Raw genomic sequence first — 20855 nt, forward strand, 5'->3', positions numbered from 1 at the left:
CGGTGTTCTGTCATAAAATCCTACCTATCGAGAAGTGCTATCGAGCCTTTCTGTGCATGTGCAGTTCCACCGTCTTGGGATTAGGTTTAGGGTTAGGGGTTAGGGTTAAGGTTAAAAATACATAAAACAAAATTAGAATTAAATGAAATTATTAATAAAAAAACTCAATTCTTAGCACAAAGACTTCGCTGGCAAAATTATGAACATGGTAACAAATCAGGTAAATTTCTAGCTAACCAGTTAAAAATAAATAAAGAAAAAACAACTATATGTGCTGTTAAAGACTTAACTGGGGATACAGTATATGACCCATCCATCCATCCATCCATCATCTGCCGCTCCTTTCGATGTGAAGAAGCAGCGGTTCTACTCTGAGGCCCTCCCGGATAGCCGAACTTCTCACCCTATCCCTAAGGGAGAGCCCAGACACCCTGCGGAGAAACCTCATTTCGGCCGCTTGTATTCGCGATCTCGTTCTTTCGGTCATTACCCATAGCTCATGACCATAGGTGAGGGTAGGGACAAAGATGGACCAATAGATCAAGAGCTTGGCTTTTTGGCTCAGTTCTTTCTTAGCCACGACGGACCGGTTAAGCGCCTGCAGAACTGCAGACGCCGCTCCGATCCGTCTATCCAGCTCCCAATCTCGCCTACCCTCACTCGTGAACAAGACCCCGAGATACTTAAACTCATCCACTTGAGGCAGTACGTCTTCCCCAACCCGAAGAGGGCAAACCACCCGTTTCCGGCTGAGAACCATGGTCTCGGACTTGGAGGTGCTAATCCTCATCCCTGCCGCTTCGCACTCGGCTGCGAACCGCCCCAGCGCATGCTGGAGATCCCCAGCAGAGGAAGCCAACAGGACGACATCGTCTGCAAAAAGCAGTGAGGCAATCCTGAGGTCACCAAACTGGACACCCTCAACACCTTAGCTGCGCCTAGAAATCCTGTCCATAAATATTATAAACAGGACCGATGACAGAGGGCAGCCCTGGCGGAGCCTAACACGCACCGGGAACACGTCCGACTTATTGCCGGCAATGCGAACCAAGCTTCTGCTCCGTTCGTACAGGGACCGGATCGCCCACAACAGCGGACCCCGGACCCCATACTCTCGAAGCACCCCCCACAGAGCACCTCAGGGAACCCGGTTGTAAGCCTTTTCCAAATCCACAAAACACATGTAGACTGGATAGGCAAACTCCCAGGCCCCCTCCAGTACCCTTGCAAGGGTATAAAGCTGGTCCAGTGTTCCACGACCAGGACGAAAACCGCATTGTTCCTCCTGAATCTGAGATTCGACTATCGATCTCACCCTCCTCTCCAGTACCCCGGAATAGACTTTCCCAGGGAGGCTGAGAAGTGTGATCCCCCTGTAGTTGGAACACACCCTCCGGTCCCCTTTCTTAAATAAGGGGACCACCACCCCGGTCTGCCAATCCAGCGGCACTGTCCCTGACCTCCACGCACTGTTGAGAAGGCGTGTCAGCCACGACAGCCCCACAACATCCAGAGCCTTCAGGTATTCCGGGCGGATCCCGTCCACCCCCGGGGCCCGGCCACCACGGAGCTGTTTAAGCACCCTGGCCACCTCAGCCCCAGTGATGGGCAAGCCCCCCCCAGCACCCTCGGGTTCTGTGCCCTCAGATGTCTCAAAGGTAGTGTGCGTAGATGTATTTGAGGCAGGGTTGAGGAGGTCCTCAAAGTACTCCTTCCACCTCCGGGTGATGTCCCCAGCTGAGGTCAACAGCCCTCCCCCCCCACTATAAATAGTAGGAACCAGGAGCTGCTTCCCCCTCCTGATACTCTGGATGGTTTGCCAGAACCTTTTTGAGGCCGACCGAAAGTCACTTTCCATGGCCTCACCGAACTCCTCCCACGACCGGGTTTTTGCATCTGCGACCGCCCGAGCCGCGTTCCGCCTGGCCCGCCGGTACCTGTCAGCTGCCTCCGGAGACCCCCGGGCTAATAATTCCCGGTAAGCCTCCTTCTTCAGCTTCACGACCCCCCTCACCTCTGGTGTCCATCATCGGGTACGGGGGTTACCGCCACTACAGGCACCGACCACCCTGCAGCCACAACTCCGTACGGCCGCTTCCACAATGGAGGTCCGGAACAGGGTCCATTCAGACTCAATGTCCCCAACCTCCCCCGGCATGCAGTTGGAATTCTGCCGGAGGCACGAGTTAAAGCTCCAGCGAACAGGAGCCTCTGCCAGACGTTCCCAGCATACCCTCACTATGCGCTTGGGTCTACCAGGTCTGACCGGCTTCCTCCCCTGCCACCTGAGCCAACTCATCACCAGGTGGTGATCAGTTGACAGCTCTGCCCCTCTCTTTACCCGAGTGTCCAAGACGGAAGGCCGCAGATCAGACGATACGATTATAAAATCGATCATCGACCTGTAGCCCCGGGCATGTTCGTACCATGTCCACTTATGGACACCCTTATGCTCGAACATGGTGTTCGTTATGGACAAACCATGCATTGCACAGAAGTCCAATAACAGAACACCACTCGGGTTCAGATCAGGGAGGCTGTTCCTCCCAATCACCCCCTTCCAGGTCACACTGTCATTGCCCACGTGAGCGTTGAAGTCCCCCAGCAGAACGATGGAATCCCCCCGCGGCACGCCAAATAGCATACCGCTAAGGGAATCCAAGAAGGCCGGGTACTCCGAACTGACATTCGGCGCATAAGAGCAGATGACAGTCAGAGACCTATCCCCGACCCGAAGGCGCTGAGAGACAGCCCTCCCGTTCACCGGGGTAAACTCCGTTGTTAATGCACCGAGCTGTGGGGCCACCAATAGCCCCACCCCAGCCCGGCGTCGCTCAACCGCCGCAACTCCAGAGTAAAAGAGCGTCCAGCCCCTCTCCAGGAGATTGGTTCCAGAACCCAAGCCATGTGTTGAGGTGAGCCCGACTATATCTAGTCGATACCTCTCAACCTCCCGCACAAGCTCAGGCTCCTTCCCCACCAGAGAGGTGACATTCCATGTCCCAAAAGCCAGTTTTGTCAGCCGGGGATCGGACCGCCAGGGCTTCCCTTGGCCGCCACCCGATCCACAACGCACTGAACCCCTAACATTCCCCCTGCGGGTGGTGGGCCCACCTGGGGACAGTCCCGCGTGCCTCTTTCGGGCTGTGCCTGGCCGGGCCCCATGGGCCAAGGCCTGGCCACCAGGCGCTCGCCAACGGGCCCCTCCCCCAGGCCTGGCTCCAGGGTGGGGCCCCGGTGACCCTAGTCCGGGCGAGGGAAACGGGACTTTGTTATTTAACTTGTTCATGGGGTTCTTTTGGATTGCTCTTTGTCTGGCCCCTCCCCTGGGAGCTTTTTGCCTTGGGAGACCCTACCAGGGGCTATTGCCCCGGACAACATAGCCCCCAGGTTCACGGAGGCACACAAACCCCTCCACCACGATAAGGTGGCAATCCAAGGAGGAGTGTATATGAAAGCCAGTTTTGTCAGCCGGGGATCGGACCGCCAGGGCCTCCCTTGGCCGCCACCCGATCCACAACGCACTGAACCCCTGACATTCCCCCTGCGGGTGGTGGGCCCACCTGGGGACAGTCCCGTGTGCCTCTTTCAGGCTGTGCCCGGCCGGGCCCCATGGGCCAAGGCCCGGCCACCAGGCGCTCGCCAACGGGCCCCTCCCCCAGGCCTGGCTCCAGGGTGGGGCCCCGGTGACCCTAGTCCGGGCAAGGGAAACGGGACTTTGTTATTTAACTTGTTCATGGGGTTCTTTTGGATTGCTCTTTGTCTGGCCCCTCCCCTGGGACCTTTTTGCCTTGGGAGACCCTACCAGGGGCTATTGCCCCGGACAACATAGCCCCCAGGTTCACGGAGGCACGCAAACCCCTCCACCACGATAAGGTGGCAATCCAAGGAGGAGTGTATATGACCCTGAAAGAATAAACAACAATTTCAGGGACTTTTACAAATCTTTATACTCACCACAAATAAACCCATCTAAAGACGAAATTGATCAGTTTCTTGATAGTATAACCCTTCCGAAATTATCAGACAATCAAGTGATGGCACTGGATTCTCCGTTGACACCAGGTGAACTCCAGGAAGCTTTGAACAGTATGCCCAATAATAAGGCTCCAGGCCCAGATGGATTTCCAGTAGAATTCTATAAAGAATTCTGGGCAATTCTGTCACCAACATTCTACAGAATGTTGCAGGAAACCAAGGAAAATGGTAGACTACCACCAAATATGAATTCTGCCAACATTAGTCTCTTGCTAAAACCAGGCAAAGACCCTATATTGCCTACCTGCTATTGTCCAATATCCCTTATTAATGTTGACCTTAAAATAATCTGCAAAGCTCTCTCAAAAAGAATAGAGAAGATAACCCCTCTCATAATTCATCCTGACCAAACTGGTTTCATAAAAGGTAGGCACTCATCAACAAACACACGTAGATTACTTAATCTGATAGACTATTCATACAATAAAAACCTTCAAATTACAATATTGTCTCTAGATGCAGAAAAAGCATTCGATAGAGTTAACTGGAATTTTACACAAATTTGGTTTTGGAAACTCTCATAAACTGGTTAAAAATATTATATAGTTCCCCAACAGCATGTTAGGACAAATGACCAAACATCCTCCAGCTTCTGTCTCAAGAGGGGCACCAGGCAGGGATGCCCTCTCTCCCCCTCACTGTTTGCAATTTTTATTGAACCACTAGCAGCAGCAATTAGGCTATAGTGATTAAAGGCATTAAATGCAAGAATGTAGAACATAAGGTCAGTCTTTATGCGGATGATGTGTTACTCTTTCTCCAACATTCACAAACCTCTCTCTCTGAGGTAATTACATTACTAAACTCTTTCTCAAGAGTATTATTCGATAAATTGGTTAAAATCCACAGCTCTTCCAATTAACTGCTCCTTTCAGAATTCTTCCTCCACTCCACTGCAATCTGGAGATATTAAATATTTAGGTATTAATGTTTAACCTAGGCTGGCAGATTTAAATAAATTAAACCACATCCCACTTTTAAAGAAGGTAGAGGATAATCTGGTTAGATGGAAGTCCCTGCCCATATCACTCATGGGACGGGTCGCCTCAATAAAAATGATGGTTTTGCCAAGAATTAAATATTTATTTGCAATGGTCCCCAGCAAACCATCACCTGACTGGTTTAGATCTCTGGACTCCGCCATCTCTAAATTCCTTTGGAAAGATAAACCCCCGCGTATTAGCTTAAAAACGCTGCAAAGGACAAAGAAGGACTAGATCTGCCTAACTTTCACCAGTACTTCTTAGCCAACAGGCTTCAAAACATCTCAGGGTGGCTAAAACATACCCTCTTAGATGAACCTTGGCTAGATGTAGAACAGGCACTATGCAATAATATAGAGATTTCAGGATCTACCATTCATTAGCTCAAACATCAAACGACACGAATGCTTCAAAAGCATCAGTATCAGCTCTTCTCTGACAGCATGGTGGGAGTTTCTAAAAACGACTGAGTCTTCATTAATCCCATGCAAACGTACTCCCATCTGGAACAACCCTGACGTACTACTAAACAATAATATGATACATTTCCCGGATTGGAGTTGTAAAGGTATTAAATACTTGGAACATATATTCAAAGAAATAGACTTTATCCCCTTTGACATATTAGTTAAAAGATATGGGATTAACAAGAATAGATTTTTATAATATAAGTTAAATCTATAGTAAAAAGGAAATTCAAGTCTAATCAAATGAAGTTACAAATACCACCAAGTGTGGCAGAATTCCATAATCTTAAATCCCCCAAATTACTGTCTAAAATATACAGGACACTTTCAAAAATGGATGAATCAATATCCCTTCCTATTGCAAAATGGGAGGCAGATCTATCAATCAGCTGGGACCACAATTTCTGGTCTAAGATATGTATAAAAGCCTTTGAACTGATTAGAAGTCCCAGTTTACAATTAATACAATACAAAATCCTGCATAGAGTGCACTATACAGGGCATCGGATGTTCAGGATGGGTTTTACATCTTCTAACAACTGCTCACACTGTCAGGGCAATACACCTGACAATTACGTCCATGCTCTTTGGTTCTGTCCACCTGCTCAGAAGTTCTGGCGCAGGATTTGTGAGGACTTATCAAAGTGTCTGAAATGTACCATTCCAGCCTCTCCTTCAGTCTGCTTGTTGGGCGACCTAGATGGTGTCACTACAGAGATTAACACAACCCACATGGCTTTCACCGCTTTATGCATTGCTAAGAAGACTGTCCTCATGAACTGGAAAAATAAAAATAATCTTAATATCAACCAATATAGAGACAGTTTGCCTGACCATATTAGTCTTGATACAGCTTCTGGCGCCACATTAGACCAATCTCTCTGGGCTCCTTTGATCAGCTCCATCACCTAGTGGGGGTGGGGGGTCGTAGGTTTGTCCCACTTCGGTCTTTGTTGTTGGCGTGGGGGGGGGGGAGGTATTCCTCCTCTGTCCCCCCGTGACCACCTGTGTCTCAATCACACATCACAACTTAGACACTCTCATTACTTACTCTCTCATGACACATACATTTAGGGCCTTGGGGGTGGGCACACGGAATGGCATCCGGAGGGCGGTCTGTTTACTCAGCCTTACCTCTGGTGCCAGTGCCCACTTCTCAATTTTAAGTCGCACATAGACATTGAGGGGTCAGCTGTTGATTGGCAGAGGGTGGTTAGCACCTTGCCCTTCCCCTGTTTTAAAGCACTTTAGAACAACACGCACCAACACCACATCTGAGCGGGCGAAGGGAAGCATGGGGTCTTTTCACACCCCAGTTCTCTGTTCGCCATTTGGAGCCGGGGGCTGAGAAGATGAGCTGGCCGTCCGTTCGAGGTCTGGGTAGGTGGGCATCTTGGCTGCTGCGGGGTCCGGGGTGGTCTTCTTGTCCCCACGCCAGAAGAAAAAAGGTGTCGATGTCTGGGGTCTGATGGCAGATTGCCCCTCTGGGGGTGGTGGTGCCTGGATCTCGGAGTATAGAGTATATATGGGGAGTGTGAGTGTGTGTATGGCGTTCATTTCTGTGTGTCTCCAGGTTGGGCGAATGGGTGAATATTTGTTTATGTGCGCATGAGGGTGGGAACGTATGCTTGTATATATGTGCGCCTGTTTGTCTATACGCATGTGTCAGGTTGGATCTTAGACTCCACCTGAAATACCATCTCAGGCTCTATTCCCCCCCGCCACACTCCCTGCCGGTGGATGGGGCCCCCGGCTGCCGATGCATTGGTGGTTCCCGATGTCCGGGGTTGGATGCTCTGGTGTGTGCTGGCTCACTATCGGCGGTTGCCTGGCAGGGCCTGACCCTCCCGGCTCTCTCGGGCCCCGGCTGGGGGGTGGGGGGGCCCTTGGATCTCTGGGCCCGGGATCCAGTCTGCCCTGGTGTGTCCGGCTGTCAGCGGAGCCTGCGGGCTCGCCGCCATGGTCCCATGGGGCTCCTGCGATGTGGCTGCCGGATGGCCCCCCTCCGGAGCACTCCTCTGCCCTTTTCTGGGTGGGGGCTGCAATTGTCCCTGTGGTGGTCCTCCTGGGATTCCCGTGCCCTGGGGGGCCTTTGGATGTCTGGGGCCCGGGTCTCCTCCATGTCAGCTTCATGTCCTGGGAGGGCGGGGCTGTGGCTCCCCACACACACTACTAGACATTTACATGGAGAAACCTTATGAACACCAGCGCGCTGACACACACAGGTGTGCGAACAGGTGCTCATGTACGCGCGCTGTCTTGATCGGCTGTTGCTTCTGTGGTTGTGTTGTAATGCTGGTTGTGTGTGCTGTTCAACAACATTTAACGCTTGCTTTTTGATGCGATTCGTACAGATGTTGGTTGTTTTCTCTCTTCAGCAGACATTGAAGCTGTCATGCCCCGCTCCGTCCGATCCTACTGTGTGCCACGCCCCCTCGTTAACCTCATGTGGAATCCCAGTGTTTTACAGCTGTTTCGGATTGTTGTCATTAGTTCAGTGTATTTAGTCCGCGTTTCCGTTTGTATCCCCAGTCCAGTCATTGACGTTATGTGCTGTTGTGTTGTTTTGCGTGCTCGGTGTTTTGGGATTAAACTCCGTATTCCCCGATCCCTGGCTTCCGTTCGCCTGCTTCCCCGCTCCGTGCTACACACGCCGTAACAGAATGACCAGACTCCAGAAATACAGACCAGGTACTTCACCGGCACAAGGGCTGAGGGAGGATCTCCCTGGGGTTCCGCGAATGTTCGCGGCGAACAACGCGTTCTGCGACCCCCGCCTATATTGGCCGGATGCTGACCGGCGGTCAAAGCCAGCTCCCGAATTGCCTGGCCGCACAGCAGCCGGATTGCGGAGAGACAGAAGACACCCGGTGACTCCCGCGGCCCCGCCTGAGGCACCCCTGGTGACTCCCGCGGCCCCGCCTGAGGCCGCCGCTCTGCCCGCGGCCCCTGAGCTCCCAGTTCAGCTCCCCACGCCTCCTGAGGCCCCTGTCCCCGAGGAGGTCCCAACCTGCTGCACTGATGCTCCTCCCTCCGTAGTGGACTTGGAGGGGGAGCTTGAGTGGGACCCCTCGGGGATTGCCTTGACCTTCCCCGTGGCTTCCCCTGTGACTGTCCCCTTGGCTTTCCCTGTGCCTCCTCCGCTGTCACCCCAGTGTGACAGACCCCGGCCGGGTCCCCGCCTCTCAGTCTCCCGGAACATTTACATGGACATTTACATGGAGAAACCTTATGAACCTTATGAACACCAGCGCGCTGACACACACAGGTGTGCGAACAGGTGCTCATGTACGCGCGCTGTCTTGATCGGCTGTTGCTTCTGTGGTTGTGTTGTAATGCTGGTTGTGTGTGCTGTTCAACAACATTTAACGCTTGCTTTTTGATGCGATTCGTACAGATGTTGGTTGTTTTCTCTCTTCAGCAGACATTGAAGCTGTCATGCCCCGCTCCGTCCGATCCTACTGTGTGCCACGCCCCCTCGTTAACCTCATGTGGAATCCCAGTGTTTTACAGCTGTTTCGGATTGTTGTCATTAGTTCAGTGTATTTAGTCCGCGTTTCCGTTTGTATCCCCAGTCCGGTCATTGACGTTATGTTGTGTTGTTTTGCGTGCTCGGTGTTTTGGGATTAAACTCCGTATTCCCCGATCCCTGGCTTCCGTTCGCCTGCTTCCCCGCTCCGTGCTACACACGCCGTAACAGAAGCAGATTATCTGTTTTTTTTTTCCTTGTTTTTTCTCTCTCTCTCTCTCCCTCTCTCTCTATCCCCCTTCTTCTCCTCCCCCTCCCTCTCCCCCTCTCCTTCTCTTGAGGAAATATATATATATATATATATATATACGAAACGCGAACGTTTTGCCCAGGGGCCCACACAACCCATAATCCGTCCCTGCTTACATATCTCTACAGAGATGAACAGTGACAGTCAGTATATTTTCGTGCAATTTATTGAAATTGCAGTCTATTCAATTTGTCGCCGTTTTTGAGGTTCTCAATCTATTATCTCAATCTATCAAAATTTTAATCAGAAATGGAGCACTGAAGTAAAGAAATAATAACTTGGATTATATATACTGTATATCGGGATAATTATTGATACCGTTTGTGTCACGATCTGCGCGTACGTCCTCGTGTGTGCCACGCCCCCTGATCAACCACGTATGTTCCCTTGATTGTGCCCAGCTGTTTTCTTTCAGTCTGATATGTTCTGTGTATTTAGTCAGCGTCTGAGTCCGTTTCCCCCAGGTCTGTTGATTATCGTGCTGTACCCTGCCCTGTTGTTTTGTGGAATAAAACCCCTATTTCTGACTTCACAGCTTCGCTGCCTTCCTGCTCGCCGGGTGATCATAAGAGTTTGATATGGAAAAATGATCATAATACAATAGGGTGACCAGATAATCCATGTCAGGGAGGACACTCTGAGCTAGGACAGGAATTGTAAATTACCATTTCAATTAAACGGACTTGGATTTCACTTGAGCACCAAGTTCTTGCTGTGTGTTGATTGGTCAGTCTCCTATAAGCATGCATGTGTCACTAATGCTAATGTGAAACAGCTGGATGAGTCTTTCAGTCAAGGAAACAAACCAGTCAAAGCACAAGAAGAGCTGAACTCTTTAGCCGAGCACAGGAGCCTTTTAATTTGGAAGTAGTTTGTAAAACCCGAAGTAGCTCAAAGTGTCCTCCCTGACATGGATTATCTGGTCACCCTATAATACAATATTTTGCCATATCGCCCAGCCCACACACACACACACACACACACTACTACTGCTACTACTACTACTACTAATTAGAACTAGCAGTCCTTATATCTAATTAACGTTAGCAAATTAGCTAATGTTAATTATAATTAGGTAAAAGCTAAATTACATAGCAAAGCTTAACTTTACTTCTAATTTAGCACAATAAAATGTATAGTGCAGCACAAACAACATCAACATTTACACTTTGTTAATCTTGTTGTCGCATCCAGTAAAAATGAGTCAGTGGTTAGTGAATGTCGATCCAGTCCCGCTGTTAATTAAAAATGTCCGTGGCATTGACCTGTCAGTCAAAAACTTATTAGCCAATGGGGACGCGTCCCTGAAAAAGCCCGCCCACGCGAGAAGTTTGTGTCAGAATTGTAAGCAACAAGTCAGGTAGCGCAAGCGAGAAACCTGGCAGCTTAAACAGAGGAAAACATTATCAAAAGACCAATCGTGTTTGCACGATAACTTTACATGGTCACGTGACCATGTAAATAAGCAATATCAAAAAGGACAGTTTTAACAGCACAAACGCAGCACACACGATTGCGATCGGTTTGGTGGAAAAAAGACGCAAATGGGGGGCCAACTTCACGCTGATGACGTCATCATGTAGACAAACATTTATATCTCAGAAACTAAAATAGCACAAACAAAAATTTTAACGGCACAACCCGGCACAAATGCGGCACATACGAGTAACATACACATAATGTAACATATACCAGCATATACTTCATAATTATTCAAAGAAAATGATCTTATCTCAAGAAATCAAGCTTTTTTTGACTCCTGACAATTTGCAAAGATAATAGCATTAAATTATAATTGCAAGAACGGCTTCCGTATAAAATTTCTTCTTTTAAAAATAAAAACGACAACAGGTACTTCCACAGCAATATTTGGCTGTTGTTGCTGAAGTGCCCCTTGTATCATGTTATGTCATAAATATGACGTCGGGCGTGCGAGCCGAGTGCGGAAACAGGCGAGCAAAGCCGTGAATACGAAGAAACGGAGTTTATTCCAGGCAAACCTGAACAAACACGACACAACAACAATAACGGATCTGGGAAACAAAGGCAGACGTGGACTAATATACACAAGACAGGCTGACTTCAACAAGCAACAGGTGAGTACAATCTGGAATTAACACGAGGTAACGAGGGGGGCATGGCACACACGAGGATGGACGAGCCGGGCGTCACAATAAAGCCAGCTCGGTAAGGTAGTGTCACGGTTAGTACTGTTACCTCACACTTCCTGAGACCAGGGTGTAAGTCTCTCCCCTGGCTGTACGTTTGTGAATCTTTTGACTCCAATATTGCTCATTTAAGAGACTGAGTCAACTCTGGCGCTATAACTCCTGTCCTCTGGCTCACCCATGTCTACTTTATTTCTCCTATTGAATTTTAGGAGAAACATATTAGACAAAATAGAAACTAAAATGAGGCTAAAAGGAGAATCTCAATTTTGTCTCCCCAAGCCACAGAAGAACTATGTAAAAATTTCTTCTGGAGGATACTGTGCCCTAAATGCTGGATATAAACTTTCAAATCTGCCATATGAAGGCCAATTCTTATTTTACTTTTCCACATGCACATTCAGCTGCGAACAAACCCAAATAAAGTTTGTCTTTGGGGTTGGCTTGTGACAGCTGCGATTAATGTCTGCTTTGAATGAGTAAAATAATGCTCCAGAATGAAGTTCAATCATAACAGAAAAAGGCCAAGGCAGGCACCTATGGGCATATGAAGAAACCATCAATCAGAATTGTACTGCAAGTCTTGCAGGTTCGCTGAAGCCAATCAAATGGCAGTGCTGCCCCTCACAGGACAATCAGTGTCACTACAACTGGCCAGGATTGGTATCAATGCACATTCTCTCTTAACTGACACTAAAAAAAAAACTTTACTTTTATACTGACTCACAGTATGTACAAAAAATGGGCTCAACTCACTAGTAATTAAGTAAACAGGTAATTCTGTTTAAAGTCTGGCAATATAACCAATGACACCCAAATGGCCTTTGTAGGATCACACATGCACATACCACAGGGCCTAGCCTGGTACGAGAGGTACACATTGGCCTAGACACCAAAGGGGGGTTAGTGACCCCACACATATAAACACAATTAAACACACACACACATACACACACACACAGATAACAAGGGAGGCCAGTACTCCAACTTTTATTGCCCAAAGATTTAGGGACCTACAGACAGCAGAGTGGACCTCAAGGACAGGGGTCCCTCGACTTAGCACACAACCCCCTCCCCAGACATCCTGCCTTACATACCACTCACCCAACAGACCAACACCCTAAAGGAAGTTTCATTTAAGTTTGGCTTGTATATTGATTTACTCATGACTACTAGTCTCAATATACAGATAGGTTATGTTTGTATGTGTCCTTAGACAATCTTAGTGTTTTGTGTGCCACCCTTATAACCATGTTCACGGAGTATCACCTATTTTAAACCCCTTGAACACTTATATAAATTTTAATAAATAAATAGGTATAGCTACCACTGCATATATGTTCTCATGGTTATACCAGAAGAATCTGGAAAATTAAATAGTGTAACCAGTGTGTCCTAACTTTCAGAGTGTTCTTTCTTTGTTTAACAATCCATAAAAACCTGGCATCTCAGAACAAAGGGGAGCAGAAAAACCATCAGCCCGAAGAGAGAGGCGAAAGAACATCGGCCCAGGAGAAGAGAAGCCCACAAGAAGCCCTCCGGTGAAGGCCCAGCTGGACAGAGAACTGCAACCAAGACAAAGCTTCACCAGGAGAGAGAATCCAAGGGGCTCCAATCCACTGCTCCAAACGCCGCGCCATCCTGAGTGCCATCACCCGTCACCTCATCAGCCTCTGCAACCAACTGCCAAGACCACCCCCCCCCCCCCCCACTCTGCAACCAAGTAAACCAACTTCCTTTTATTCTAACAACCTAAGCTGTTCTGTTAGCCTGCTATAAGACTTTAGGGTCGTGTTTCCAGAAACTGTGCTTGCTTTGCAGAACAGTATTTGCCTTTTAAGGTTACTCATTTAAATCCGGTCACTGCATTTCCATAATTACATTGTTTGTTTCTATTCCATTATTTCGTGTTTGTTGTTTGTGTTAGGTGTAATGTCTGTCTTATTTTAGTTGTAGTGTTAGTTACCTGTACGAATAAATGCATGTCTTTTACACAACTTCAGCCTCCGTTCATTGAGTGCTCACAATAAGTCCCTGATTCTGTGCGATCTAGCTACACGCTCTGTAACCTCAAACTCGCCTGAAATATCGCGAGACTCTCTCTCATCGGCCGTGAGGGGAGCTTCGCTACCAATCGTTTACATTACCTGGTGGTGCAGCTCGCTGGACGAGCCTTCTAACCCAGGTTACTAAGCAATACTGGTAATTAGTGAATCCCATTTAAGTCTCACATTAACAGACTTACAGGGATACCGCAATTGAGTTTGGTGGAGATATTAAAATTTTCCATGTGCTAATAATTCCTACACCTTATTGAATTTTGTGTTTTCCTCTTAATTAAGCAAATTAACTGTGTGCTAAGTCAAGCTTTGTTTGATGCATAAAATCAGTGTGATGTATTTAATTTGCTAATGGAAAATCACCCATGGCTTTTTTTTCCATGTTACTTCCTGTCCCTTCAAGTGCAATTTTGTTTTGGATGCACTGCAGTCACTCTCATACTCATGATGAACCAGTCTAACACATGGGACTTTTGACCAAAGGCAGTGGTTCCCAGTGTGGTTCTGGGCTTCTGCTTCCTTATCAGTGTCCCAGGAAATGTCATGGTGATTGTGGTGATACTTCGTCATTTCAAGCAGAACTTCACCCGGGTGCATCGGTCAAACTGGAGAAGTGTTGCAGTTTCAGCAGCACTATTGTAAGTTGCCTCAGCTTTATTAGTACTTGCATAATCCCCTTCCAGTACGCCTTTGCCACACAGGATGTCTCCACTGGCAACCTCTGACTTATCTGACTTATCTGACTGCTTATCTGGCAACCTCTGACTTACAGTATCTGACTTTGTCCTATTTATTTTTTGTTGTCTTAGAAATTTCTGATTATGCTTTTGCCTGAGATAATTATTTAATCATTAATATCACATATAAATAATGAGTTTTTTGTAAATGATAAGTAATTTCTGTCTGCCTTGTGCTTCTGTGCTGGTACATTTTGATTGTATTGCATGTTCAGTGTTCATGTCTGTCATTATCTTAAGCTTAAAAAATATACATTACATATTTTTTGTAGATGAATGCTTTGTGAGGAGATTATGTTAAAAGAAATATTTAATATTAATCCACAAGGAGCATGTAAATAATGAAAACACAAGATATTGTGGTATATGATTCCACAGTCCATGACCTGTGTTTTGATGCTACTCGCCTGAAATGACCCTAAAAAATAAAGTATAAAGCTGGCTGGTCTGAACTCTTTCAAGCTTTTTTGTTCCTTTTTCTGTTCTGGACGGTTCCTACTGATAGTTACTTGGTGACATCTTAATGGTCTGATATTATTCTCTAAATGCTGGGCATACTGGATTGTGGTATTAGCTTGAACTAGCATTTTTTGTTAGTTTGCTATGTGTGTTAAGACATATATGTTTATGGAGTTCTACTTCTTCATTTAAGTCATGCAGAATGTCCAAACATTAACATTTGGGGTCTGAATATACACTATATGGATAAAAGTATTAGGACACCATTTAATCATTAAATTCGGGTGTTTCATTAAGACCCATTGCCACAGGTCTATAAAATGAAGCACCTAGCCACGAAGTCAAGTTTACAAGCATTTGTGAAAGAATGGGTTGTTCTGAAGAGCTCAGTGGTTCTGTCACAGAATGCTACCTTTGTCAGTTTGTGAAATTTCTTTCCTGCTTGATATTCCACGGTCAGCTGTAAGTGGTATTATTGCAAAGAGGAAGTGTTTAAGAACAGAAACACAGCTGCGAAGTGACAGATCACGTAAAGTAACAGAGTGAGGTCGCTGAGTGCTGAGGTGCATAGTGTAAGTCACCAGTGCTCTGTTAACTTAATTACTGCAGATTTCCAGACTTTGTCTGGGATCAACCCCAGTACAGAACTGGGAGCTTCATGGAATGGGCTTCCATGGCCGAGCAACTGCATTCAAGCCTCACATCACCAAGTGCAATGCCAAGCGTCAGATGCAGTGGTGTAAAGCACGCTGCCAGTGGACTTTGGAGCAGTGGAAATGTGTTTTGTGGAGTGACCAATCACGCTTCTCTGTCAGTCTGATTGATGAATCTGGGTTTGGTGGATGTCAAGAGAACATTACCTGCCTGACTGCATTGTACCAGCTGTATAGAGTGGTGGAGGAGGGATAATGGTATGGGGTTGTTTTTCAGGGGTTGGGCTAGGCCTCTTAGATCCAGTGAAGGGAACTCTTAATGTTTCAGCATACAAAGACATTTTGGACAATTATATGCTTCCAACTTGTGGACATAGTTTGGAGAAGGTAGTTTTCTGTTCTAGCATGACTGTGCCCCAGTGCACAGAGCAAGATTCATATAAAAACATCATTGGGTGACTTTGTTGTGGAAGAACTTGACTGGCCTGCACAGAGCCCAGACCTCAACCCCATCAAACACCTTTGGGATGAACTAGAACAGATATTGCAAGCTAAGCCACGGGGGTCTGGCCCCCCATGAACAGCCCAGTTTCCCCCATATGTGTTCCCAGGTGAACATGCACTGCAACAACAGAAATAAATGACAACTGCACAGCAGAAATAATCGCAGTGTAAATTTGCCTTTGATAAAAACCTGAGTAAAGAATTCACAGAGGAATGGAAGGAACATGTTTTGTGGTGATTTAATTCAACATAGTCTGGGGGTCTTCGGCTGTATAGATGGTAGGTTTGGGTTGTTTTTTGTTTTTTTTTTACATCTGCATCTGCCGTGATGCTTTAAACCAGGGGTCTCCAACTCCGGTCCTGGAGAGCTACCATCCAGTAGGTTTTCTATACTACTTGGCTTATGATGAGCCACACCTGTTCCTGGTATTTACCTGAGAACAGGTGTGGCTCATCAGAAGCCGGGTATGATAGAAAACCTACTGGACGGTAGCTCTCCAGGACCGGAGTTGGAGACCCCTGCTTTAAACAATTAAAGTATAACATGTCACAGCTTACACTGTGATAGGATATGACTATCTATATAACTGAACAGGGGGGGGTAGTCTGATACGAATGTTTTATGTTAAAATCCTTAGTCCTGTAGATGGAAGTTTGTTTGGTTTGTTGATAAGGAAAATGTTTGTCATCTAGGGCTACAAGATACTGAAATAATGTGTGTTAGGTAAGCTGGTGGTGCTGGGGTGAGTTGTGCCAGTATCACTTGCTTTTGCTTAACAGATGAAAAGGCGAATACCTTTTGGTGAGCAGTTCTTGTTTGCTTTTCTCCTCCTCACTTTTTTTGTTAAATATTTCATAAATGCACCACACTGTCTATGAGTGAGTCTGACAGCGAGGACATAATGATTACGATTAGTTCGAAATGTGTGTGTGTGTATAAAAGCACCACGAGTGTTTAGAAGGACCTACATACATTCAGGGCTCCTGCAATAGTAACTGCACGCAAACAACATCCATTCATGAATTCACCCATCCATCTTCTAGCTGCTTATCCTGCCCACGGTAGTGGGAATCAAACACCTGGATTAATTAAACAATTAAGCAATAACGAATATTTTTCTATATGAAAAGCTTTGTCTATATGAAAGCACTGCACACTCTGCCTGCTGCGGCGTATTTTATTCTACAATCCTACTTGTGAAACTTACAGCTCAGCCTCAGACTGTCATGGATGGCACTGGAGAATCCCCATCGGCATCTCAGCCACGCCCCCCCCCCCCCGGGGATTCCGGTCGATAGGGCTTCCCCGAGGTTGTCGTCCAGTTTTTCTTGTTTTACCGGTGGCTCTCGTCTCGGACACTCTTCTCCCAGCTGTTCCTAGTTTTCCGTATTCTATATCTGGCAGCTCGGCTTTTCGATCCGTGCGAGACCTTCATGGTGTTCCCAGAGTTCCAGCGTTTTCTCCTGTGTCTGATTATTGGTGTTCTGACTTCTGCTACCTGTACCGACGCCGATCGCCCGACCCCTGCCTGGAGACCCGACCTTGCTCTACGCCTCTGCCCTCTTCTGTACCAACTCCGATCGCCCGAGCCCAGCCTTAAATAAACGGAAATACCTGAAGCAGATTCGCGTCACTGTCTGTCTTCTTGTCCTCACAACACAGACAGGAAGAAAGAGATCATTCTCTGCCTTGAACTGCTTTGGATTATTGCACATCAGCTTTCAGTTATTGTTCTGCTTTTCTCACCGTTTTCACACTTCGCATCCTGTAATGCTGCAGCCCAACTCCTCTGTTTCCAACTGCACCTCCTGGATCCATGGACCTCCGTCTCAGACATTGGCTCCCAGTGTGGTTCTGGCCTTGTGCTTTTTTATCGGTGTCCCGGGAAACATTGTGGTGATCATGGTGATACTTCGCAATTTCAAGAAGGGAATCTTTACCGTGAGACTGATGCTGAACCTGGCCGTGTCTGACTTCCTTTGCCTTGTCAGTCTCCCAGTGTGGGTGTATGCTATTGTACATGGTTGGACTCTTGGTACTGAACTCTGTAAGTTTTTCTCCTATTTTGTCTACTGCAGTCAATTTGTTAGTGTGTGGACAGTCACCCTGATGAGCGTACAGCGTTATATACAGATTCTGTACTCCAAGGACAGAATCTGGCTGAGACTGCGTGGGACTGTGGAGAGGGTGCTGCTGGTCAGTCTGTGGATTGTGGGTGGGGCCCTTGCTTCTCCTGCCATCTTCTACAGTGATGCCGTGTGTCGGAGAGATCGGCTGAGGTGCCAGAAGACAACCAGCTCGGATGCTGAGAAAGTGGTGGTCCTTCTGCTGGAGACTCTCTTTGGTTTCCTTGTCCCCTTTTTCATCATTGTCGTATTCTATCTCCGTCTTCACAAGAAATTAAATCAGCACCCTTTATTTCATAATGAAAGGACCACTAAGCTTGTTTCCAGGATTATTGCGGCATTCTTCATCTTCTGGATCCCTTTGCATATCATCAATATGGTGGACATTGCATCAGTTTTACTCAGAACATCTAACCCAGGTGCATATAATAGCTTAAAGAAATTCAGAAGGATAAGCGGAGACTTTTCAAAAGCTCTGATTTTCATCAACTGCTGTGTCAACCCCTTCCTGTACACCTTTGCCTCCCGAAATCTTCGCCGAGATTTCGGTCAGTCTGGGTCGGCGTAGAACGTCTGCATCTGCAGTGTTCATTGTACAAAATTTTATACGATCTTTTATTGTAAATGTTTATTGCTTTTATTATTTTTTTTTATGGCTAATGAAGCCAATTCTGTCATGATTAAATACCATGCTACCACAAAGACAAAGCCTTTGCATTTCCTTTGCATTTTAATTAACTGAAAATGTATGTTTAAGATGTAATTTTCATCATGGACATTTTTCTGTTTCTGTTCATTCCCTTTTTCGCTGGTACTCGTGTGATTTACTTCTTCACGCCCATTTTGTTTTTTTTATACTATGAAACTGGTTTGAGGAAATGGGAAGAACTTTTAAAATACTACATCAAGTAAAGAAATACTTTAGACTCCTGTCTGATGTCCCCCAGAAGCTCACAGTAGACTCTGAGCACAGTCTGCTGTATATTTTCTCTTTAATAAACTGAAATGTGTAAATAACAGACTGTTGTGTTCATATAACTTACTTCTCTATTTTCAGTTGTATAATACAAAGTTAAAGCATGTAACTTAATGTAGCTTTTTAAATTAACAATATATTTAACCATGATTTAACTGGCCATCTAAAATGATATGTATTTTAATTTAAGGATAAAGGACTGTGCTTGGCTGTGTGAATGCTCTAGTGTTGGTTAGATTGTGCTAGAGCTGCAGAAACTGACCAAATGCATCTTATTATTAAGCCTGAAAACAGGGGTGGACAGGCAATAAAAAGCAGTCCAGGAATTATCTGTGAAGCAGCCCCAATCGCTGGGGGCATCTTGCCACACCAGGACATTTCCTGAACTTCCCGATGGTCAGTCTACGCCTGTCTGAAACCGTGGGTTTTCGCTGAGGGTCCGAGGAAATGACTGCCACTCTGTACATGTGAGCTGAGTGGGAAGCCTCAGTGGCCAATCAGAATCAGTAATTATTAAACTCACATACACATTATGTAGGCGCAGGGGGCAGAGTGTCAGAGTGTAAAACTGAGGTGTAATTGAGGGTCATGCACAGGTAACACACAGGTAGAGAGGGTAATACTCTGAGCAAGGACAGGGGCAGACTAAATTCTCTGGGGCCCCTAGGCTAACATGGGGGGGGGGGGGCTAATTGGGCCATTTCAGCTATTTTTGGAGCCAAAAAAGAAACAAGGGGGAATTAAAAATATGATGGATCATCAATAATCTACTAGTCAAAGTGCAGGGTGTCAGTGGAGAAACTTACAGATCAGGCTTGGGGCGGGAATGCTGTCAGTAAAATATTCCGATCAGCTGGAGGGGATATCGCACATTTAACTGTTCCCTCTTTTGCCGTGGGCCTAGGCTGCAGCCTAGGATGGCCTATGCCTTACTCAGCCCCTAAGGCTGTGGTTAGTATTGAATTTTTGCAAATATTCATTTAATTGTGCTTCTCCATTTCTTTTCACAATTTGTCCACCATGCTAGCAGGACAGGACACTGGAGATGTAATATTTTAATCTTTGTGTCGTTTTCTTCTTCTGTTAGGCTACTTTGTTCTGGTTCACTTGGAAGTGAAACAACTTGTCTATTCTGAAAAGAGTCGTTAATGCACTTTGTTATAATTAAAATACTCATACTATCTTACATCCATAAATGTAACTTCTGGAAATTCTGTCTTCGTAGGGTCCCTGGTTTTAGGGGGCACTGGGCAGCTGCCTGTGCTCGCCTTATGGTAAGTCTGCTCTTAGCAAGCACATGGTCGTTGGAAGGAGCATCTGGGCCATGGGTTAGCTTTTAAGAAGATACGTCACCAGACCACATCTGAGAGGAGAGGTGCTGTTTGGTGGTTCATAACTGGAGCTGATTGGTGGCTCATGACTGGAGCTGATTGGTGGCTCATGATTAGAGCTGTTTGGTGGCTCATGATTGGAGCTGATTGGTGGCTCATGATTGGAGCTGATTGGTGGCTCATGATTAGAGCTGTTTGGTGGCTCATGACTGGAGCTGATTGGTGGCTCATGACTGGAGCTGATTGGTGGCTCATGATTGGAGCTGATTGGTGGCTCATGATTGGAGCTGATTGGTGGCTCATGACTGGAGCTGATTCAGGAAATTCAGAAACACACCTTACAGAGGGAAAACGTTACATAGGGTTTTCAGTGAGCACCATATTAAAAGAACAATAGACATTAAATATATTAGATATTAAATTGCATGAACTTGTTAAAAGACATTCCTGAATGGGATTTGGGGGAAGTCACTCTTCTTGGTGCCCCCCAAGGATGCGGTGCCCCTGGGCACGTGCCCAGATGCCCAAATGGTTAATTGGGGGCAGCTTTACGGGTGCAATGCAGCATGTAAC

The 20855-nt window shown here is 46.6% G+C and overlaps 1 protein-coding gene across 1 annotated transcript; it reads left to right on the forward strand.

Moving 5' to 3' along the window:
- Window positions 1-17200: 17200 nt before the first annotated feature.
- Window positions 17201-18983, forward strand: LOC111859381 (leukotriene B4 receptor 1-like). The gene has a single exon (XM_023841982.2). The coding sequence runs from the start codon at window positions 17620-17622 to the stop codon at window positions 18541-18543; it is 924 nt and encodes a 307-aa protein (XP_023697750.1). The 5' UTR covers window positions 17201-17619; the 3' UTR covers window positions 18544-18983.
- Window positions 18984-20855: the final 1872 nt, after the last annotated feature.

Source organism: Paramormyrops kingsleyae, chromosome 11 (assembly GCF_048594095.1).
Source record: "Paramormyrops kingsleyae isolate MSU_618 chromosome 11, PKINGS_0.4, whole genome shotgun sequence".
NCBI classification, from domain to species: domain Eukaryota; kingdom Metazoa; phylum Chordata; class Actinopteri; order Osteoglossiformes; family Mormyridae; genus Paramormyrops; species Paramormyrops kingsleyae.